This window comes from Corvus hawaiiensis, chromosome 14, assembly GCF_020740725.1.
Source record: "Corvus hawaiiensis isolate bCorHaw1 chromosome 14, bCorHaw1.pri.cur, whole genome shotgun sequence".
NCBI lineage: Eukaryota > Metazoa > Chordata > Aves > Passeriformes > Corvidae > Corvus > Corvus hawaiiensis.
In genome coordinates, this window is record NC_063226.1 from 14,884,559 (window position 1) to 14,909,203 (window position 24,645).

At 40.0% G+C, this 24,645-nt stretch overlaps 2 protein-coding genes across 4 annotated transcripts in view; one reads left to right on the forward strand and one right to left on the reverse strand.

Moving 5' to 3' along the window:
* The window catches only part of TMEM164 (transmembrane protein 164), a 37,200-nt gene extending 31,496 nt beyond the window's left edge, over nt 1-5,704 (forward strand). For both annotated transcript variants that reach the window (XM_048319331.1, XM_048319330.1), the window contains one exon: nt 132-5,704. In XM_048319331.1, the coding sequence (XP_048175288.1) occupies nt 132-292 (161 nt within the window). In that variant the 3' untranslated portion in view covers nt 293-5,704. The remainder of the gene's footprint in view (nt 1-131) is intronic.
* Nucleotides 5,705-7,744: 2,040 nt separating this feature from the next.
* The window catches only part of AMMECR1 (AMMECR nuclear protein 1), a 99,655-nt gene continuing 82,754 nt past the window's right edge, over nt 7,745-24,645 (reverse strand). Inside the window, exons 4-7 of one of the 2 annotated variants that reach the window (XM_048318800.1) lie at nt 24,200-24,314; nt 16,753-16,843; nt 14,992-15,088; nt 7,745-12,115 (exon numbers count right to left, since the gene is read on the reverse strand). In XM_048318800.1, the coding sequence (XP_048174757.1) occupies nt 12,001-12,115; nt 14,992-15,088; nt 16,753-16,843; nt 24,200-24,314 (418 nt within the window). In that variant the 3' untranslated portion in view covers nt 7,745-12,000. Of the gene's footprint in view, nt 12,116-14,933; nt 15,089-16,752; nt 16,844-24,199; nt 24,315-24,645 lie in introns of both variants that reach the window. The other variant, XM_048318801.1, reaches the window with a different exon arrangement.

The following is a 24,645-nucleotide window of genomic DNA, read 5'->3' on the forward strand; positions in this document are numbered from 1 at the left end:
TGTTGAGCAAGTGTGTCACCTGAACATTTTTGATTATTATGGTAATTCTCTAAATTTTCACCGTTTTAAGTGTTTGAATCAGTGCAAGATAAAAATGTTATTAATTGATAAATTTATTGTTGCTTCCTCAGGTTACAGAAGTGAATTTGAACAACATGTTGTGCCCAGCTGTCTCAGATCCTTTTTATGGGCCCTGGTATCGAATCTGGGCCTCTGGACATCAGACTGTCATGACCATGACTCACGGGAAGCTCGTAATCCTGCTGTTCCACAGTGCTGTCCCCACCTTTAAATGGAGCATGGACTTGCTTAGACTCCCAGCTAAAAAAATGGACTGAAATTTCTCCCCACGGAGTTGTTTGTACAGGAAGCAGAGATATACTGGAAAACAAAGAGGAGGGATGAGAGGACAATGGCTTTATACTTCTTCCCACAGTTTTTTGCCTCAAAAACACCTCTGTAATCAAGTGAGGTTTTTTTTACCTGCTGTTTCTCACTGCCTATTGCCAATGGCAAAATTAGTGGCCTTATTCGGGGGAAGGTTCATGTTTTATACATTTTGTATAGATTGCAGTAGAATCTTGCTAAGTGACCATTTAAAATTAGGCCAGGACCTGTCCACATTCCAGCAATGAAAACGGCAGTGCTACCTCGTTTTGACTCATTTCCCATTAAAGAATAGTACAGTTGTAGGGTAGGAAATAATGCTGAATTGTAGCACTCCACTGATGTGAACCAACATGATGAACTGCATCATCCTGGCTTAACTCTTAGAGCCTGAATGTTCCAAAATGGTCACAGGAAATGGTGCACACTTAATCTTCCAGTCAGAAGTGCAAAACAGTGGGGTTCTACTGTATTTTCTTTAAGCTGGTTGAAAACATTGGGGAACAATAACTCGTAGAATTTTTTTTTTTTAAATCAACAACATCATTTCAAAGCTGCAGTGGATAAGTATCTTTCAAGTCCCATCATGATGCTTTGGAGATGCTTTTATTTTGGTGAGAGGAAAAAAATAATGCTGAAACAATTTCAAAAGACCATGTTATATATAAGTCGTAAGATACTGGATCCACTGTTCTGTCCTGACTTTGAACAAAATGTTTTTTTCACTTACCTTAGATTGGAGATACAAAGTCCAATGTAAACATCAGGTTTTTTTTTTTTTTTATACTTAGTAGCCTTTGAAACATTCCTGCTCTGTCTACGCTAATCCTCACAGACCAGACTGGTTGGTGAAGAAACAAAATGAAACTCTTCTCTCCCTGCAGCTCTGATACATCATGTGCACTGATCTTAAAATACAGGTATAAAAAGGAACATCAAATCAGTGCAGGCCTCTACTGCAAAGAACATGGTCCAGTTTAGTAGTATGACCAAATCTTCCCATCAATGTGTCTTTTGGAGAACAGGATGTAGATGGGCAGAATGATCAACTGCGTGTATCTGCTCAAATTTTGCAGGAGGAGAAACCATTGGGCAGAAAGATGGGAAATCATGACTGTGTTCTTCCAGAATTGTGAGTCCATTACACAGACTGTTGTGTTTTGGGACTGCAGGTTTTTCTTGTACAGAAGTTTGTTGGAATTTATAGATTCACTGTGTTGTCAAAGCTGTGACTTGTAAGATAAACCAAAACCATCATACCTCCTCCAGCTGGATCACCTGAAGGTAATGTGCTGAAGTTAAGGTACAGACGTTTATACCTCAAGAAGCAAAAGTAAGCTTTTTTTTTCCTTCCTTAAAAAAGAAAAAAATTTCATTGGTGAGAGAACAAGTGGCTACTTCAAATATTTTTACTCCATATGATTAAAAAAACTACACCTCAATCATAAATACATTGTCCCATATTCTGATTTACAACTGGTTTCTGGCTTTCTTCCATGCCTTGCTGTATGTGTGTGTATACATATATATAAAAAAATATACTGTATGCTCACAATTTGAGAACCTGCAGCATGTACCTAAACTATCCCTCAGGCATATGCAGCTGGTGTTAGTAAGCATTACAATAGAAGGATTTTAGACAAATTTTGCAAATACTATTTAGCATTATTATTTGCTTTATTTGCTTAACTTTCTTACGGTTTTTTCGTTCTTTTTTTTAGTTTTTCTGATTTCCTTTTTTTTAAAGCATCTTCCCTCTTTTTTTCTGTCAGGCTATTGTAGTTACTGGAAACACTTCTCTCAGTAGCAGCCTTTTATTTTTTTCTTTTTTAAACTGTAGCATTTCCTATCTGTAGTCATCTGCTTCAGGGCATTGCAAACAAATATAAACCAGCTGCTGTTTGCCACCACTGACTGCCTCTGGTCAATTAAAACTGCAGGAGCATTGAAATGAGCTCAGGTGTCTCACTCAGTGCAGGCTCTTTGCTTGGTAAGCAGAATTTGTGAGCTCTTCTGGCTGACTTAAAATTCAGTAGCAGGAATGTGAATAGAGCTGCCACAGGGCCATCCCTGGGCAGTGGGAAGGGATTCCTGGTACAGAGCTGCTGGGAGTGGTTGCCCCTGCCCTCCCTCCCTCCCTGCCTGGTGGTCATTGGGCTGGTCTGTGCTTTTCCCCTCTTCTGCTACTCTAGTTGTTTTGAGTCACACAGAAATTCCAGGTGTAATTTCACCACATGGAGTTTGCTGATGGAGCTGCTCATCAGAGCCAGTGAGGCACTTGTACTGTCCCTTCCAAACCTTATTGTGGGCACGTTCTGGAGCTTGTTGAATCTTTCATGCCAATTTAAGCTGCAAAAATGTCTCACTGAACAAGGTAATTTAGCAAAAATGTAGAGAGGTAGCCAACTACTGCACTCAGTAAGGATTTTAGAAGCATTGGAGCTGCAGTGAAGGAATCAAATGGTGCAGCTGGAGTCAGGTGGGAAGGCAGGCAGTGCAACCTTCACCTTTTTAACATAAGCTGTTGCTTCTTTGTTGTTGTGCAATGTCAGTGAGGCTGCCTGAGTTAGAACAGAATTATTTAGGCTGGAAGAAACCTGAGTTCATCAAGCCAAGCATTAACCCAGCACTGCTGAGCCCACCACTAACCCTTAGCCCAAGTGCCACACATCAAAGTCTTTGAAATCCCTCCAGGGTTGCCGACTCTACCACTTCCCTGGGCAGTCTGTTCAATGCCTGACAACTCTTCTGGTGAAGAAATTTTCCCTAATGTCCAATTTAAACCTTCCCTGGTGCAACTTGAGGCTGCTTTTTCTTGTCATGTTGCTTTATTTCTTGGGAGAAAAGGCTGACCCCCATCCTCCTTTCAGGTAGTTGTAGAGTGACGAGGTCCACCCTTTTCCCCCTTTTCCCCAGGCTAAACACCCTCAGCCATTCCTTAGACTTATGCCCTCCTTGCCCATGCCCTTCTTTGAAGGCTTTTAGAACTTCACGTTGGTTAATGGTGAGCCACCACAGAAAACTGCATGAGCGTAGCTGAGACAGGCTCTACAAAAGGGGAAGGACAGGGCAGAATGGCAGCAGAAAAGGAACAAACTTTTGAAGCAATTGTCATGGAACTTCACATCCTTCATTCCTCACCTATCTCTGGGTCTCTGCTGGAAATATGCATCAGCCAGAGCTTGTTACATGTGCCGAATCTGGGAAAGAATGGGAGAGAAGAATACTTCATCTCTATAGCAGTTATTTGTTGTTTCCCCTGGCAGAGGCTGATTTTTCTTTTCCCTGAATGGTTTATTTTATAGGCAGTTACACTATACAGATTCCTTTGGTTGCTTTATGCTTATTTATGCTGGAAATGAAAGCACAAAACTCTACTGCTGTTCTTGGGAGGCAATTGCATTCTCTCCTGGGGTGTTACGCACACAATCCATGTCCACATAACTTGAAGCTGTTGCTCAGTACCTGGTGATGAGATTTTACAGTGCTGCTGTGCAATGCACAATTGAAAGGGTTGTCCTGGGCCTCCTGGTCAAATGTGCCCAAATCCTTTGTAATGGTACCAGGAATTTCAGCAATAGTGGCAGTAGCTGTGGGGCAGAGCAGGAGTGGGGCTGCACAGCCAGACCTACAGAGTGTGAAATTTCATCCCAAAGTGGCTTCATTTGCTGGCCAGAATACCCCAAAAACTTCTTGTGCAGTGTCACTGCCTGGCCTTCAGAGATGCTGGTATGGGTTAAGGGGTCTGAACAGAACCCTCCAATTGTTAGTAGTGTGGGCATTTAGAAAGAAACAAGGAGTAAGGAAATTCATGACTCCTACTGCCACTGGCTGCATTTCCCTCCAAGGGTAGCCATAAATGAAACATTATTAGCTATAATAAACCTGTTTACTGATGGGTTTGTTTATGCAGCCTTGGAGTAAGTAGCCCTCCAAAGCAGAGGTAACATTTCTGCCCCCACCACCTTCTGCCATGGCTTCAGCTGTCCAGGATCCCTGCAGTGCTATTTTTCCAGGGATTCAGACACTGTACAGTGTCTGAGCTGTATCTATTTGTTTAACTTCCTCTTTTAAGCACCAAAGGAGGATTTGCATCTTGTTTCTTTTGAAGAGTGCAAATGAATAGCTCTTGCCCATGTGTTTATAAATCAGTGAAAAGCCACAGGCTATAAACATGCACCTGGAGCTGGTTTTGGTTCAGCTTCTTATGGTTCAAAGACGCTGCTCATAAGCAAAGCTTACGTGTGCTCAAGCAGCTGCTGCCTTGGGGAACTTGGGGGACAGGAAAAGTCAGTCCATTTGCAAACCTTGAGGTCACAGAGTACCTAATTGTAGGTTTCTGTTTCTAACCACAGAGTTTTGAGATTTCAGTATATTTGAGATCATTTAGTGAAGTTCAATTGTATTTTTCATAAATGGCTATTTGCAACTGTTAACTGACTGTACTTTTATGTCCTAAGTCTTGCATCTAAACCAGAAGCATTTGTTTTCTATGCATCCACAGCTAATGGAAAACGGAGTTTTTTGTGGTGTTTTCTTCAGTGTTGCAGTTCTTTCATTCTAGGTGATCCTTAGGAATGAAATTCATCCTTATAGTTAACAAAGCTCTGAAAAGGCCAAAACCCAGGAAGAGAGTGTATGTCAGCCCTGGTGGGATGTTTCTGCAGGCAGACCGGTCAGCTTTGATGTTTTCAGTTCTACGGTGACAAGACTCATAACAAATCTGTTGACTTTTGTGATCTCACACTTCAAGTGATATTGCTGTAAATCTGTCTTGCAGCTCTTGGTGTAACTTAGTCAAAGCCAAGCTGTTTTATAAAGAATTTCATTTTTCTTCAGGGTCAATTTTTTACTTTTAAAAATTATTTCTGCATTTCCTGAGTCATTATCCCAATGCTGCAGAGGATGCAGCAGGCAGAGCAGTGAGCACACCCCACTCTCCCCAACCACACTGTGCCAGGAGGCTGGGCTGGAGCACCAGGGGGGCAGCAGGAACCTGCAGGGCTGCTTACTCCACCCTCTACTCCCAACATCCAGGCATAGAATGGTTTGGCAAGGGCAAGGATGGATGTGGATGGGCTCAACTGCCACATATGCTGTTAGTTCTGAACAATTTGTAAAGTGTTATAAATTTGGTAAACTTTTTAATGTGCTAAACCTTGATTATGAGGTAACATTTACAAATATGGGGTAATTTGTGTACTTGTTTTTGTATTTTGGTCTGATGGGCTTTTTTGTTGTTGTGCCCTAAATCCAGATCATTGGGCCAATAGTTGTTAAACCTTTGCATTAAAATCAATAAATGCATTTTAATGGATACTGGGTAGTTTTGTTATCATTCTAATTGTGCCACACCTGAGTCTGTCCTGCTTAGGACTTTCTATAACTAGGTAAGAATCACAGAGACACGTAGTATTAGCTCATTATGTATCAGGTAAGAAGATGGAGGTTCCTGTCTGAAACAGTCTGTAAGCCTGATGTTGTCTACCTTGCAGACAGCAGTTCCTGGGAGAACAATGGGTACTGGGATTTCTGGAATTCTAAGCAGTTCAGTCTGACTTGTGCCTGTTACCTGTCAACAGCAGTTTACTTGGCAGAGCTCACCGTAGGGTATAAATCCTTTAATCACTGTTTAAATAGGGCCTGTCCTTGTCTTTCAGGTGCAGAGCACAGGGAATTGTTACAGTCCAAGGATGCTTTCTCCACACTTCCTCACTGTGCCTACCCCAGCTTGGGCAGTGTCCTGTAGTTCCCACTTCACTGCACTTCAGCAGAAGACGGCAGAACATGCACAGAAGTTTTCAGCTCACACCTTTGTTCAAAAGGCTGCTGTAGCAGCTACAGGACTGCACTCAGCCCCACACCACAGGAGATGGCAAAGTAGTTTTAATGCACTTCACAAATGCTTCTGGCTGTAATAAACATGATTGCAGCCCAGTTAAATGTATTCTTGTGACCCAGTACATCTCAAGACAAGCAGGTTATTGCCTTGTGTGCAGTTCTTGGCAAATACTGTTTCCTGGAAAAAGAACATGCTGGATGTGCCCACCTGTATTATTATGTATCCATTGTAGAGGATTCAATTTTTCATGCAGCTGGGGAAAAGAATCAATTCTCCAGCTTAATTTCTCTGGAAGAGTATAAAGACTGATGAAACAGCTTAAGTAGAAATCCAGCTGAAGCGCTGTATGGGAGCCTGAGCTGAACCAAGCAAGCAATTTCCCTTTGCAGGCACTGCTGATTATTTTCAGCAGCTCTCTATAACTAATTGGAAATCAGCCTTTCATTGTTTAATACCAACAAATATGTAAGAATAAGAAAGTTTCTACATCTGAAACACCCTTAATGCTACTGGCTTGGCTTGATTTTTACAGCATGGGAACTGAAGAGCTGGCTAAAGCAGTGCTAAGAGTGGGAAACTCATTGTAGGAAGTTGTAACTAGCTCTGCCTTTCAGTGGCCTCAGGGTTTTAGATTAGGTTTAGTGTAGGTTTTACACAGTTCAGACTAATGATACCAAATCTGAGACCCAGCTTCCATCACTGGTTTAGTATTTACCCAACCTGAAGGTTTCCCTTCAGACGTTTGGTAATCTCCTAAATCAAAGCTTCAGAGCAAGTGGAGTAATGGCTTTATCAGACTTCAACATCCAAAGGTTACATGGATTCTATTGCTCTGTTTTCAAAGACTTTGCATCTACAGCCAGCAGAGCTATTAATTCAGCATGAGGCAAAAAAACCCCTTCTAAACTCAGAGCTGAGTTCCAGGGAGATGGAATGCTTTGTCTCAGGAATTTCTTACAGAGGAAATATGCTCCCTTTAACTCAGACTTAGTGCACCAAGAATTTGGCTGAGGGACCAGAGTTCTCTAACTTGCTATTGTCATCAGCTGCACTGTTGCTTTGCTAGAGATTCTTCAACACACATTGGCACAATGTTCTGTTGAACAATCTGGCTGTAAGTGGTACAGGTGCTGTGTTGCTGACACCAGGATAACTCATTCTGCAAAGAAGTTTTGCTTCAAAAGATTGAAACCACCTCTCACAGGAGGGTGCTCAGGCCTGGACAGAATTCCATGTGTAAAGTTCGACCTAAAAAGTATAAAACGGAACTGGCAATTGATACAAATACTGATAAATAACTGATGTAGCTGATATAAATGGTGATTTAACTGGGAGCGTTCAGTGAAAGCTGCATGTACCTGTCCCCAGTTTGTTCCTACACTAGACACAAAGACAGTTAATCCCAGGAAAAGATTTCTAACACACCATTAGCCTTTGACACTAGCACCAGGTATAAATGCTTCAATAAAAACATTGACCAAGCCACACAATTAAACAGAGAAACATCAAAAGAAATGGTGATTCTTTTTCCTTATTTTATTGGGTAAATGATTTAAAAGGTAATAACAATAGTGTTAAAACTACTACAATATCTTTCCACAGCCATATCTCACAGACCCACAGATAACCTTCTAGCATTTTTTTTTCTTTTTCCTCATTTTTCTCTTTTTAAGCCGTACTTATATTAAAATGCCCATTTCAACAGTTTCTTCACACTAATAGCAATTAAATGTGGAAGGAAGAAGGATCTAGTTGTAAAGGAAGGGGGTTCAGGTAATCTGTGATATTATTGTAATCAATTGAGTTGCTAAGGAAGGAAGGAAAAGACCGAGGCCTTACAAGCTACTCCAGGTAGCTCTAAGGCCACTGTGTATCACCATGGCATTGAAGATAACTCAAGATGCTGGTGAACAATTTAAAGTAAGTTTGTTTTTTTTTTTTTTTGTAACATATAAAACACTAAAATAACTTAGAAACTAGATCCAAATATCTTGAAAAGAATCAACTTTGATATACAAAAACAGTCATAAGTTGTTACAAAAGTTTCAAACAAAAGTTTGTTTTCTCAGTGCGTTTATGTACCAGCGCAATTACTGGGTCCAGAGCAAAGAAAGAGGTTTTTCTTTTTTATTTTTTTCTTCAACAGTAATAAAAAATGAGGAAAACATATCTTTGTATATAAAGAATCATTGCTGGTCTTAAGAATAAATGTAACCAGAAACCCTTAAATCTGAGAGGCACACTTTGGGTTTCTCTTTTATTTTTTTTAATTTTTTTTTTTTTTTTTAACATAAAAGGAAAGTCACCAGTTTATTTAAATGGAGGAGATACTCAGACTCCCCAAATAAACTTAATTCAATTAACATCACTAGCAAAAATCAGTTAGAAACTGTACAAAAATAAAAAAGTTAACACATTTAATCCTGCAGGGATTTTGTAAGGACTGGAAGGCAGGCTTTAGGAGCAGCATTTGGGCATGGCTGGAGGCTTCTTTGGTTCGATCTAACACACATAAGAGATGTAACCTACTCCAGACAACAGTTTTAAAAACCCGCACAGTTGAAGACAAGTAGAGGTCCATATACAAACTCCAGGTGTGCCAGGGCTGTGCCCACCTTGGTTCCAGAGTGGGGCTGAGGTCAGGACCGAGCGTCCCCCCGTGCCGGAGCAGCATCCGTTGGGATGGCAGCAGGAAGGACACTTGAAGCATCACCAAGTAACAGCTTCATGTCAAGTCTACGGTTTGGTTGTCTTAGCTCAGTTTACAGAACAGAGTTTTTAGGAACATTAAGCAAGAGAATGAAAAAAACCACCCCAACAATCTCTTCAATGGAATAAGGCAAACTGAGTAGTGCTCATAAAAAAAAAATCAGCAACTTAACAAACAGTGAAATAAGCTACTTGGTTGTACCTTAATTTCTATAAAGTACCCCAAATGAAAAACAAATCTGTAGCTAACCCCAAGAATACAACTAGAAGGTACTAAATGTAACTATGAGGGAATGACATTTGTGAGAGTAATTGCTGATCAGCTTTAAGCAAACAGACCTATTCTGTGCCAGTGCATGTCACAGTGAGCTGCACGTTTGGTACAAAGAATCCCACAATTACAGAGAAACAATCTGCAGCAGTTCAGCACAGTGTGCTGAGGAGGTAGGTGCCCTAGAAACACTGTAGGTAGACTGATTATTCCAATCTTTAAAAAAATATCATACAATCTGATTGACCACAGACTCTGTAACAGTTTTTTAATTAGTGATACAAAACTCTGGTCCAGAAGGGTCTGGCATGAGCTTGGTTCAAAAGCACACCTTTACAGTTTGTATAACACCCTTGAACTATATTTTTAAGCAACAGCTACTAAGAGATAGACAAAAATGCATTGTGCATTATGCTGTATACAAAAAGGAGACAAAACTATCCTTTTCTCCCCCAAGCCATGGTGGGAAGTATTGCTGACCTTGTCCTTAAAATCCTGCAGGATTGTTTATTCATCAGTATATCATTATTACACTGGTAAGAAATTCTGTATAACATCTGCATATATCGAAGATTTCTTAAAAAATCTGATATGATTTTAGATCCGCATGACCAGTCACGTGACCTTCTTGAGGTTGATTAGCACCTTTCAATACATATATATTTTTATATATAATAGATCTTTTTAAAAAACTTCTAACAATGAGCTCATGCAGAAGCACGAGCGAGCTGTAACGAGATGACAGATAAAGATGGGGTTGGATGACTTTTTTTTGCAGCAGAATGATTCAGTTTGTGCTCAGGTTCCCTATAAGGGCAAGAAAAAAACCAACACAACTCTATCAGGTAGCCAGCCACTTGTTCACATTTCCACTTGAAGACTATTAATCTAAAAGTGTTCCCCAAGTAGAAACAAGATAACAGTATCATCCAAAATAGCCTCTGTATAAACATCTACTCATTTTTGCAGCTTCTGGCTGGCATCTCTTGGCTCCTGAAATTTCAGGCCCTCTGCTTAAAAATTAAGGCATCGCAACTGAAAATGGTAATATTTGGACATACATGCTGTGGATGAAGGAATACCAAAGACCTTCTACAAGAACCTCCATAGAAATTAAGTGGCAGACCTAACCTTACGTAAGGGATGAGCATAATTTATCCTTACCTGGTTTTGAAACCCTATTGAAACATTTTTATGGTTAATCTGATTTTTTTTTAAACAACTGAATTTTATCTATTTGATTTTTATATATCTATGTATTTATAAACATTCATTATTCAAAATAACTGGAATTTCTGCTTACTGTGGTTTACTCACACAGATTGGGAAGGTCTTTGCTGTAACAGGCAGTCTGTGCTGCAACAGGCAGCAGTGGGAGTTCTGCAGGCACAGGAGGGAGGAGTGAGCTCCTGCCATCAACTGGCCTTGCAAATAGACCACACATACCTTTTACTAAATCCTATTTTTACAGCAGGAAAAAGTTCCAATTGGTTTTCTTTCTTCTACCGTGTGGAGGGGTATCAGAATTATTACACAGTACTTACAGCTCTCAAGCACTATTCCTGCAATAGATGAAAACATGTAACATTATGGCATATTTGTCCTGGCTCTCTCACAAGTGTCTTTTTCTTCTATTAAACAAAAGTTAACTCGATCCAACTATTCATGACTTGATAAATCTCAGTTAGTTCAAGAGCAGATGAAAGAACAAAACAGGGATTTCTCTTTTCCAAAATAAGTTTGCTAATAATAATAATAATAGAAAATAAATCTCACTTTAAAGAAAAAAAAAAAAAAGTGTCCAAAACCCTGATGCCAGAGCAGCCTCAACAGGATTTGCTAGAACGTCTGGAATATATGTTTTCTATGAATTTTATATATAAGTATATAATTACGTTATAGTCAAAGGCACTAAAATCTAAATCCATTTTCTTCCTAATATGACATCTGCTACTCACCAATCTGTTTTTAGGACACAAATGTCACTCCTAATTTGAGTCATCAGAAAGGCATCGTCTCATTACAAATGCATTCTTGTGACTACTCCTGACAGGGCTGGGCTGCCCGTGATTCCCAGCACAGGGTGGGACACAAAGGGGTCCTGGATTGGATTGCGCCCTGTAATTTAGGCCACTTGATTCTAAAAATGCTGCCATGTTAACATCACCTCTCGCTGTACATGAGTTGCTTCTCTTCATCCCAAAAAAGCATTCTGTATGTCAGCCTTGGTGTCCCGGCTGTTTGTGCTGGATCTGGAGATCCTGTATAGAGCCACATGGAATCTTTACTGTGAGGGTGAGATATTGTACACACAATGTCATTAAGAATGTTATGAAAATGCAATTCATTGTCTACTTTAATACCTGAATCTGATATGTTTCATTCCCTGTCACACCTATTAATGCAAAAGCCATGAATGTCTTTTTGCTAAGCAAAGCATCCCTAACTGCATTCCTTAAACTCTTCCTTCCATCCACAGTCACAGAAAGCCTTGATTGATATAATTCAATGTTAATGAAGTAGAAATTTAGATTTTCATATAAAACCCAAGGGTATATGCTGCAAAAAAATCTGCAGTGAATCAATAATAAAAAAGTATGGGCTCTTTGTAGTAATGCAGTTTTCCCTCCCGTTGCCACGATGAGCTGAACCAATGAAGGAGCCTCAACATGGCAACGGAAACTATCATCATAAAATGGTACAGTAATAGAGATAGCTAGACCAAGAAGGGGCAGGGTCTCCTGGGAAGAGGTCTGCAGAGAGGTCCAGTGACTGGTCATGCGGCTCAGTGTCAGGAATAATGGTTGTATGGTGGAAGGGGGTGCCCAATACCATTCTGGAAGTGATGGTGCTGACGATGGGCAAGGTACTCTGTGTAGCTCATCGTCATCTTCTCACTGCGGTACCTGGCAAAGAGCAGAGAGGCCAATTCAGGAACTGTTACCAGGAAGCTGCAAGTATCACAGAAATGCTGCACTGGTGGTTTGTTTAGTGATAAGAGCTCTGTACTTCTGATGCTGGGAGTAAGACTGACTTCAGCTGCACAAGGGAACTGCCAAAACTGTCAGGGTCATTTCCTGGATCATATGGCAAATCACAACATAACTGCTTAGGAAAAATACTTTAAGCAACTAGAACTGTTAAAAATGGTTGCCTACTATGTTGGTTGAAGTAGAGGGAATAGAGAATGTCCTGTATCTTCAGCCAACTCTCTACAAAAACCTAGGAGGAAAAACTGTAAACAAGCACTACAGATTTCTGAGCTGTTTTTAAACAATCAGTATCAACTGTCTGCCAAATTCTGCTTTTAAAATTACCCCAGCTACATTAAATGTAGTTAAATTCTTTTTAGACTAGAATCACAGAATATCTCCAGTTGGAAGGGACCCATCAGGATCATCAAGTCCAACTCCCTACTCCTCACGGAACTACCTAAAACTAAACCATATGGCTAAAAGCGTTGTTCAGACACCCCTTGGCCTCCAACAGGCTTGATGCCATAACCCTGGACAGCTTGTTCCAGTGCCTGACTACCCTCTCAGTAAAGAATATTTTCCTAATGCCCAGTCTGAACTTCCCCTGAGGCAGCTTCATTCCCTTTCCTTGTGTTCTATTGCTGGCCACCTGAAAGAGATCAGCAGCTCACTTCCACCCCCGCCTCACGAGGAAGCTGTAGACCCCAATGAGGCCTTTCTCAGCTCTCTCCAAACTGAACAGAACAAGTGACCTCAGCTACTCCTCCTGAGTCTTGCCCTTGAGGCTTTCACCATTCTGGTCATTTTCCTCTTGTCACACTCTATAGTTTGATGTCCTCCTTAGAGAGAGGCACCAAACTAATTTTGCAGGCACTGAAGTGAGACCGGCAGGCCTGTAGTAACAAGGATCTTCCTTCTTACAAATGGAACATTTGCCAGCTTCCACTTGACTGGGACCTCTCCTGACTCCCAAGTCAGTTGAAAAATAATGAAGAGTGGTCCTACAAGGACATCGGCCAGCTCAGTGTTACTAAAGGCAGAATCCAGGCCCTGACAACAAACATTCTGAATACATCTGCATCAGTATTGTCTGACAACAAGGGACATGAGGAACCAGTGCCTGCTGGGCCTTGCTGAGAGAGCAGCAGCTCTTCTGGAATCCATGGGGATGGTACGTGGAACTCATTAAATGGAATTCCCACCCTATGCAACCAGCCAGGGGCTCTCAGGTTGGCTGAGCATGATTGGGGGGGCTGCACAGCCCCTGCACAGCTCTGCAGATGGGAGAGAACCCCCAGCTGCTGACCCTCTGCATTCCAGACTCCTCTGACTGCTACGAGTCCCTCAGTGCCACTATTGTTTAGTTCTCTCTTTCAAAACATGGCCAGAACTGCTGGGGGTGAACCTGAAGGGAGTGACAGACTCGTTGTGATCAGCCTAAAGCTTTCTTCACACACAGTATGTTTACTTTAATTCAGAAGACTTGAAAAAGAAGTTAAAAGCCTTATTCACTCCAACAGATATTTTTGTGTATGACAATAAATTACTAAAATGGGGTTCTAAAACAGGTTGTCTAATACTAGGAAGCAATTAGTATTTTAATAATACTGTCTCTAATCTGTCAGCAGAACCTGAGATTTTAAGCAAGTAAAATAGGCAGTCAAAAAAACCCTTTTTCTGAACATTAGAAAAATTATTGTTTGTTCATTTCACTTATCAGGCAACTGATTTTGCTAGCAGTTTCATTGTTGTGAACTTAATTACACTAAACACATGGCTTTTTACGGGATTTTTGGGGGGTGTGGGGGTGAACTTTGGGGGTGTTTTGTTTTGTGCTCCATGCCATTCCACAGTAGTTGAGTTTCTATGAGAATCCAGAATCCCAAACACTCATTGAGACCCAAAGTCTCTATCTCCCTGAAGAAGACAAATGGTCAAAACTTCCTTATAACATAAGATTTTAAAAAATCCTATTTCTCCACGCATGACCGAATAAGTGGAGCTCAGCAGTCATTTTACACTGAAGGCTTATACAAATAAATAGCTTTAGAGCCATTCTGACAGACATTCACTCCTCTACCCATCACCACTTAACTACAATATTATGTGCAGAGTATTATGTGCTGCTAATTCTGAAATACTTTGGCTGCCACACACTAAGGAGCCCTCAAGAACACGTTTTATTAAATTAGCAAAACCAAACTAAACTAGTATGAAATAAAATATTAAATTCTTGTCCCCACTCTTGGGAATACCCTGATACAGTTTCACTAGTAGACTGGCTGTCAAAGCAGTGCATAGCCTGATGTCTCACACCTTAAGATTATAGAAACCTGCACTCCACATGGCATAACCCAAACGTTTGTCTGAGGATCCAGCGGATTAGGGATCTGAGGGCCTCCATGACGTACAGCGGCAGCCCCACCATGCACCATCTGCCCAAATAAATCTGACAAGAGCAAGTAATCCCTGTTAGCTACAGCCCTGAACACCCACTACAGCCAAGGAATACTCTGTGAGAAGCCAGAGCTAAAAACACTGCTGAGAACGTGCAGAGTTATCAACCCCAATATGCAGGTACACTGATGCATTGTGCCCTGGTATTGAGCAGCCAGCTCTTACTCCTTGCTTAGTGCCACTAATCCCTCTGCAAGGCTTCTCCTAAGTCTGTACTGCTCTTGTGGAAACAAAGGAATCATTAATGATATATCCAGGAGAGTTTACTGTTACCATTTGCAGGAGCACTTACCAGGAAGGAGCACCTCCCAGCATTACAACAGGGCTATGTGCGGTATCCCGGTGCATACCTGGTTAGCTTTATTGTTTTCCTGAATTCATTAGTAATCGGAGCTTTGTAGCCTCCTTTCCTCAACAAGGAATCTATGGTTTGAATGTGGTCCCATCCTGTTGAATTTTACAGTAGCACAAATTAGTGAGAAACACAGCAATAGGAACAGATGTTGCAAAAGCACAGTACAGTGTGTGGTGCTGCTGAGAGCGCAAGAGCTCTGCTGGCGCTCGGGATAAACCAAAACATTCCTCCCTACTTCAGAACAGCTGAAGGAAGTACCACACGTAGGATTTCTTTACATGCTCAGTTCACGCTACAAACAACGTGTATTTTTCATCTCTTAGTTGAAATATATTAAAAGCAAACCCACTGTACCCAGGTGTCCAAGACTGGGCATGAGATACTAAACGAAACTTTTCCAAAACATTCAGGTATGATCATGTATCACAGCCACTTAAGACGTTATAAATGATTATGACAATATGGAAAACTAAATTTCTGTATAACATTTAAAATAATTGTTAGTGAACATGTGCAGAGAACTTGAAATCAGACTTCTTCATAAATATTGCTTAACTTTACAGAGATATGGCTAATTTTAGAAGGACTAGATATTACAGGTGTCTGGATAATGAAAGAAGCAATGGATTAAAAATACAGATTCATTACTGCTCTCAATAAAATCTTCATGCTTTCCAAAACTCCTGTTTGTTTAAAAACTCTCATACTTTAAATAGCTGTTAGACATGTTATTTCCTAAAGATGCAATAATTAGTCACATTGTTACATTAAAAAACCGGAAAAAACCACAGTAGGTTTGGGCACATACAAAGTACAAATGAATAGTTCTGGAGACTTTAAAGAATCTGACTGCAATTCATGGTCTACTAAAATTATTCAGAAATTTAGACACATTCCCTCCACAATTCCTGAATTTAAAAAAAAAACTTGGAATGCCTCTAGACTTTAAAGCAACTATTTGGAAACAGAATTATCAATTAAAAAGGATCCTCAGTAAAGGTATCAGCTGAACCCTTTGTCAACAAACACACATAAAAATGCAAAAAAAAAAAAAAGAAATAAAAGCAGCAGCAAAGAAAACTGTCAAAGATTGAGACAGACTGAGACACACTATCAACCTTGGAAATAAAAAACACAGTGAGTGCTTGGAGTCAGCAAAAGATGACTGTTCAACAAAATTGACTCTAATTTTTTAAATTCACCAACTTAAGTCTGTGCCCCTATTAAAAAGGACTTTAACAACATTATTGTGTCCTTTCATATTGAAAATAATTTCCTTCCATTCATTAAAAACCCATGGGAAGTCAGTGTTTGTAAAAGGAATTGAGTACTAGCAGAAAGTACCTAACTGCGAAACAACTTGATCACTGGGAATTCAGGAATAAATCGTGGTTAGGATAATTGGCCAACGCTTAACAGAGCTTCTGCATCTCCCTTATATCCCAGCCTAAGAGCCACACAAAAACTGGCAGCTTTTAATAACTGTTAGCCTGGCTGACAGCACTGTACCACCCCTCCACATTTTATTTTCCTACAGCTACGCTGCATTTGTGACTGGCTTAAAAAACAGCTACGGTTTACTGAATCCCTCTAGGAGACTGACACAGGCATGTAATTGGCATTTATATAAGAGTCTTCTTACAATTAAATATTGCTCCATCATCTGACATCAGTGCAAGGTCAAATATTGCATTTTAGATTTATAGGTATGTTTAAATTCTTCACCAGATCATATGAAATAAAGTGCAACAATGACCTTGCTCCTTCGCAACCTCCGGTAGGTAGGTGGCCGTGCGCTTTGATCCTTTCTCGTTGATGAATTCTATTCTAATGCCATGTACACCCACCTGCAAGAGATTGGCAGCTTCATTAGTACATTACCAGAGAAAAGATCCAACAGCTTTCTGACATGGTGAAACCCAAAACATGAACCTTTCAGTGGTTAACAGCATTTCACACAGAGTTTCAGGAGGTAGCACTGCAGTGGGTGTCATCTTTTTGAGAGGTGTTCACTTACAGCCACGTAAGCTCAGCAGCAGCACAGGTACACAGGATGTTCCTCTGCTCCCCACCATGGAGCTTCATTCCTGGGCTGGAGGAAATCCAGCTGAGGGGCTAAAGTTGTTCTGTCTCCTCTGACACTGTCACCAATGTTGTTGCTGATAAAATCACCTGGTCACCAGCTATAATTTGCAGGCAAAACAGCTGCCAAATCTAATGAGGCTTCAATTAAGAGCATTAATTTTGTTCAAAGCAACAACTGAATGATCAAAGATTTGTCACACTATGGACTCGAGCCTGGAGCCTTCAAAATTTCTGCTCGCATATGAGGAGGAAACAGAAATATTCCAGAGTACCCAGCCTCAAACTCCTATTTCTGTGCTACTAAGAACTGTAAGGTGACAAAATGCCAGCATGGAAACCAAGATTACTAATACCAAGGAGCTGGATGCAGATAAAAATCAAAATGACAAAAACATTAGAAAAAAACCAAAGAGGCTGGACACCTTTCCAGGGCATTGTTTAAGGTCCCCTGTTTTCAGGTTACAATAATTCTGTGGAGAGTACCTGCACTGTGATCAGGCCATAAAAGATATTCCATTGCCAGAAGTTTTCAGTTACTTTTGGATTCTGTGCACAAACACAAAGCATTAGTGGATGGACATTTTTATGCCCACATAACCAAGACGATTTTTCCATTTGAAGCCAAAGGTCCCAGCACTGTATGTGAAAACGAAGAGTTGATGCTTAAAAGGGTACCACGTTGTTCGGTATGGCACATCCTTGTGGACACAAAATTAATCGAAAAAAGCTGTAACAGTTTCTCCAGTGACAACTTACTTATTTTACCATAACTGCAGGGCAGTCAAAAAGCAAATAAGGAATATTTACAAAGCTCTACCACTTCATCAATTAACATATTTGCTTATATTAAGACTTTAATTTTTAGTATTTTCATTCTTTATATATGATAAAAGCAGGAGATATGGGAGGAAGAATCACTTGCAGCTGGTCAGGGTCACAACCATTTTTCCCTATGAATCTAACATTGTTCATAAATAGGAAAAATTTAACTTTGTAACTAACAAATTTAATTCACTGCAAATTTTAACATATTATTTCATTACCAAACACTCCTAAACACCAACTTTCATTGCATGGATATATATAATCACTAGAGAGATCAAATCTGTATACTCAGAAGATATAATTATGAACCCAAAGGGCCTGAAAGTAAAATGAAATTGTGTTAGAAGCTGAAAAAAGCCTAGAGAGTTTATCCCCAAACCAGTAAGTTTCTGTTGCTGGTGATTTTATAACTGTCTATATTCAGTTGCCCGACTACTAAGATGAAATATTTCCAGGGTTTGCAGAGCTTTAAATCCTGCAGAATATGAGATTCTAAATGCTACACAAGTGTTTTGCATAATAGTGACCACGTAATATTCATGAGCAACTAACCAGGAGCACTAGTGATGTATTAAGTATGATGCAACATTCAAGTTGCTCCACTGCTCTGGATGTTCCCCATTAACCATTTTAATGGACTTTTATGCCCATGTCTGTAGAAAAAAGGGATGAACAGCAGGGGAAAATTTCATAGCATCCTGTGGAGCATGAATTCCAACTGCATAGCTGAGCCGGACAAACAGCTTTTCATTGTTCAACTTCAGTTAAATCAAAACCAGGCTTGAGTTAAATAAATGGAAGCCACACACAAGCAAAGTAAAAATGATCCACACTAAGAGTGGCATGGGCACAGTGTGGAATTCATTTTGACTTCCTCAAGAGACTGGTGTTCAACTGATGCAAACTTCTGTGAGGTCTCCCAAAACAGCCCACTCCAAGATGGGAGGTAAGGGCTGGGTCTGTGGAAGGCATAACTGCCCTGCTACCAGGAGCAGCACACACCTTCCTACACAGCCTCGGGCCTGCTTCTCAAACTAAAAATACTGATATACTACAGGCAACATTCTGTACAAGAACAACATCTGTCTGTGCAGTTTAGAAAAACAAACCAATCTTGTGCAGATGGAGCTGGAGTTCAGTCTCGCCTATTACCATTTATTAGGGAAATGACTGCCTACAGGTATCCCCTGGAGCTGAAAAGGGACCACGCAATCGCTGCTTCAGCCTCCCACGTGGATAGGAATCTATTTAAATTGTTGCTATTGGGAGAGGAAAGCAAGACAAGGAGAGAGACTTAGGCAAAAAACAATCTCTGCCAATAGAAATATTTCCATGGGGTTTTAGAGCATGAAATACTGTATCCTATATAAGCAGTACTTGTAGATATAAACTTTCTGACCAGTTGTGTAAGTGGCCAGAGGCTACCTAAAATTAGGTTCTGTGACAATATTAATTAAATTAACAGATCTTTCATTAAATCTAAGGATTTCATTAAACTACATTATTTTACTTCTGAAATGACCTTAACAAGACTTCAGACTTTGTTGTGTATTTAAACACATTAATATTAATTTATACACTTTTAAAAAATGAATTCTTTATTTCCATACACTTTGGGATGTGAGAAAACAGGTACATGCCACATTTATTGTTTTGCCAAGTGCCTATGGCACTTGCCAGATTACTGCCCACAATACCCCTTCTCTATATATATCTAAGAAAAAATGGTTCCAAAACCCTCTCTGACATCAAAGCTGAAGCAACTCTCCTGATGGACTGTTCTGCCCCAAAGCTCCAAACACAGTTCATCAATTTGTTCCTCATGGACTGATTCTCCAACCATACTGAGAGGAAGAAATAACACTATTCTCATTAGACTGTCCATGGGGAATTTGGATAAGCACCTGAACATTAGGCCTTGTTGAGACTTAAGTTTCTGTGCACTCCACTGTATCATCCAGTAATGGTTCTGTTCGGTTCCATCTACTGCACTGAAATCTTTAAGAGATTTGCATGCAATCATCACTAATTAGTTTAAGATCAATTCATTGTAAAACAGTTGTTCAGAAATACATTAAAGCAGGTAACAAAGAGCCTGTTACAGAGAACCCACATGGAATGCTCCAGAGCTGGAGCAGTGCAACACCCCCTTGGTGTCAGGAACAAGCATCTGCCTGTTCCTTATGTCCACTCACTATCTGTGTTCTCCTACACCCAGACATGCTGCACAGCCCATACCACCACATGCCAGTGGCACTGTGACTCCCTGCTCTGGGTTAGGGACAGCCCTTCTACTAACTTGGGGTTTGTCAGCTCCATCTCTGAAGAGCAGCAACCTAGAAACATTTTCCAACAAAAAAGCTGGCTGGAACTTGCACAGTATTCCTTATGATACTACAGAACAGTAACTTTCCCCTTTATTTACCTGACTAATATAATACTATGGAAATAGTGGTACACGAATGTGTTTGGAAATGGAAACCTTTAGATTAAGTGACTATTGCTACTTTCTTCAAGTTGATCTCACTTCTTATTAGCTGAATTCTACAGCTGTTTAGCCCCACATTAGCAGCAAATATGCTGGCTTCTTTCTGACCATCTTTAGTAGCATTTAAATACTACATTCTGATTTAACAACAGAGGCAAGACTCCTCAGGAGGTTTGTTCTCTACCTCATGGCAAGCATAATCATTCATTTACATACATGGAATCACTGAATATTGTCCAAAGAGAACAAAATATTGAGATTCAGACTATTTTTTCTCTGTTCTACAGAACAGAAGCTGAGAGCCACTGGTGTCGCTGCACTTGCAGGCAGGAAAGAACTTCTGCAACTCTTGAACATACCCACTTTGTCAACACTGAAAAGCCACCTTTCAGTCAAAATTACTGGCTACAACTATTTAAGCTAATATTTAAACCAGTGCACACAGGCTAAAGGCCTTTCCTATCAAGACAGCACACACAATTCTGCAGATTTTACTTTGCTGAAGAACAGCAACTTCAGGGCAAAGACCTCTTTCATGGTATTTTAAGGAAGAGCCACTGCTCAAGTCTAGCCAAAACGTTATTCTAAGTACATACAATTGCAGACCTTTAGGATCTTTTCATAAAAAATGAGGAGAGGATCTGAATCAGCAGGTCTGAATTAGTTTATAATGACTGCTATCAATAGCAGATATGTTTAAAAATAAGTGGCCTTTATGACTTGTCTTGTAACTAGTCCTTTGTTGTCTCATCTTTAATAAAAGAGCAGTACTATCACAAAACCTCCCCATATCTGAGCTTTTCATGCTATCCATTTCTCTGAGGTGGAAAGGCTGTGCAACTGTGCAACTCCACCCCAGCAGCAAGTGGTCTCTCATGGGTTCTGTGAAGCAGAAATGGAGATGCAGTTCCCACACTCCCAGAGTTCCTTTCAAAGCCCTACATCTGTTCAGCCACTGAAGTGCACTGCCATTCAAACTCACGGGTATGTAAGGATTCCAAGTTGTATTTTAGGAAGCATCCTTGTGAACATGGCTTTGAAGTGGTCCTTTAAAGATGTGTACTTTCCCCTAAATACTTTTATAAAAGGTGAAAATGGCAGCAATTTGAAAAATCATATGGGAGCTAACTGCAGTGAATTCCCACAGATCTGTTTACTTGATGGAAGTTTCTGCTGCAAAAGGATCTCACATTGCTTGTTACAGCTGAAATACTCTTTTATTTAGTGTGGTAATTCCTTAATGAGAGAAAACATCCATCACTCTGCTTCAGGATAGAGAAGACACTCCTGAGCTGTCTTCAGACAGCTTCACTCCTGACTTCTGATAACCTTGTCTTAAGCCCTCAGAGCAGAGTTGTCTGAATTGGCAATTCTGAAATATTGGGGCCTGTGTCAGCAAATTGCTGACCTGGCTCCCACAAGATCATCAGTAGCACACCTACAAAAGCAGGGTCTCCTAACCAGGCTGATGATTTTCAGGATGATCTCAGCATGACAGGAGATGAAACATGCAGAATCTCTCTTTACATCATACTCTAGACATCCTGAAATGTCCTTTTGCCATTAATATTGCATAACTGCTACTCCCTTAAAAGACATATGGGTGACATAAGCTATCTCACTGACAGGCACACAGTGATGAATCATTCTTTTAAGGACTAACAATTACAAATTTTATAATCTCATATTTAGATGTCACCCCCCTCCTCTGGGCCCCTTTGCATGGAAACCTAGTTTGTGACCATTTCTTGGAATTGTAGGAATTTGCGAAGGTTTTTAAAAACTTATCATTAAAAAACCTTAAATGAGATAGAGAGCAACTAAGCAAATGGATAACACAAGGACTTTCGTATTTTTGACCCCTGCATTCTTGCCTCCTAAGTCAGGGCTTTCCAATAAGAACAACCATGAGAATCCATAAAACCAATCAGAATTTAGCAACACTAGAGCTCTGCATTATGCTTACTTACAGTGTTGTTAAAGTCTCACAAGTTCTACACAAAACATAGAATGAACATAGGAAGTAAAAGCCTCCTTTTTTTCATACGAGTTATGATTCAGCAGTCTCCCAAGGAACAAAGCTAAAACCAGTCTTTCCAAAGGAAAGTGGATTTTTGAACCCAGATTTTGCTTTTAGTTTTTCCTTAAGGATGAATATTTGGGCCATCTTAGAAGTTTATTTATTGAGACAATGAAACAGCACCTAATAACACTTACAGACTATGGCATGCAAAGAGCTAAATGCTATTTCATTATGCACTTCACATTTTCTGAGTCTATTCACAGTCTGATTTTTATTAAATTATAATAAATGAAATTTAAAACATCACAGTGATGGCTACCAGAAGTCAACCTGGTAGAGGAGAAAAATTCTACCATTTTGATTTCTAGCTTAGTTTAATATTAATAGTCACTAGTTTGATTGCTTGAAAACACTGTTTGAAGTGTCAAATGGCTGAGTGACAAGGCAGACTACTCCATAAAAGCTTCTTGTTGAGAATGCACACAGAGTTTCTGCTAAGATTCATTTTTGGTCTGACATTACCTAAAAAAAAAATAAGTATTTCTGATTATGGTGAAAATGCTCATAAACCCTAAAGAAAACCAGGATTCATCTCATTCAGAATTATGTATCAGAAGGTAAGAAGCCCTTGTCATTATGAGGTGAACAGGAAACACATCTTTGTCAATTTTCAGCTACTGTAAAATTCATAATGCTGAGGTTACTGCTGGATACCCTCCTTCTGAGACAGCGGGGCCTCTTACTGTTCTAACAAGTGCAGTTTCTATTCAATATACATTTTTAATGTGTATTTTTAATGTGTAAATACAATAGAAAGCCTCTTTTTCTCCTAAGAAGTTCTAAATATTTAGTCAGGTTTAGTTATTATTAAAAGGAAATACTGTAGCTTTTGTTGTATCTCTGGTATTATTATTTCTGCTATCCTACGACAATTTCAAAATTTTTCTTATGTCCACTCAAAAATAGCTTCAAAGAGGAATGCAACATGATGACTGAGGTGAGGAGTTCATCTTAAGTCAAGTACCTTGTTTTTTGCAAGCGTCCAATGCCAAACAATTATGGGAAAAGAACATTACAGACTAACACTTCCATCAGTATACACACTGTCATACACACGTCAGCATTTGCTTCTTAATCTCTTTTATGCTGCTGTTCCAAGAGGATGCATGCAGGTTTCCTAGAACCTGGCAATTAGAATAGATTCAGCTCCATGCGTAAGCAGCATCGAGAGCAATGATTTACGTGGCCTCATTGTATAAAGGCTTTGTGGGGTCCGTGCAGGACACTCACTCTGAAAGCAAAGTTTGGGGCAAGATGAGTGTCTCTACAAGCTAAATAAAGCAGCTTATTCTGGGATTGCAGTTTTGTGCAGTGCTTGTTTCCAGAAGCATACATCAGACTGTTAACCTCCATACTGGAGCACCCCTTTCCAGAGTCAATGGACTGATCTACCACATAGATACAGCAAACGAGGCCTCAGGACACCTTTGCTCAGACAATACCTTCCTTGATGGAGTCTTAGACATCAAGACAACTGTGCAGACCACTCCGAATGCCTATGTGGGCAAAACTACAACTTCATTCCATTTGCATGGCTCAGACTTTTGAGGTGATGACGGTTTCATCAAAAAGTCTCTTTTGAATCTATGCACATAACTATATGTACAGAGTGCAAAATAGTGACAGCTACACTAATAGATACAAATCATTTAAACAGTGACTTCAGCTATAGATGTTCATAGTATCAAAATCATTTCTGTAAAAGATATCTAACATTCTTACCTCCCAATCCATGTAGTCACACACATCTTCAAAGTTAGTGAGTAGAGACACTGAGCAGAAAAGCCGTGGCAGCTCATCCCTCGTCATTGGGGGGAAACGACTATCTTTAAGGGCACTGTTGGAGACAAAACAGAATTTCAAAGGATTTTTTTTTTTTTTTAAATTTCAAGGATCTAATCTGAAGAGTAGAAAGGAGAAAATAAAAATCCTGATGAAATGATAACCAGTTTGATAACCCAGTCACCAGTGTAACACACTGATCAACATTCCCAATCTTTTCCTTAGAAATTGGTTTTGGTTCTTGGCTGGCCAATCAGATGATGTTCTGAGGGTCATTCCTTCCTGAGCTGGTTTTGCTACTGTGACAATCTTATTAATGAACCAGCAGAAAACTTTTGCAAAAAGTTACAAAAGCAATAGCTCTTCCACTTGCAACATGTAAACCC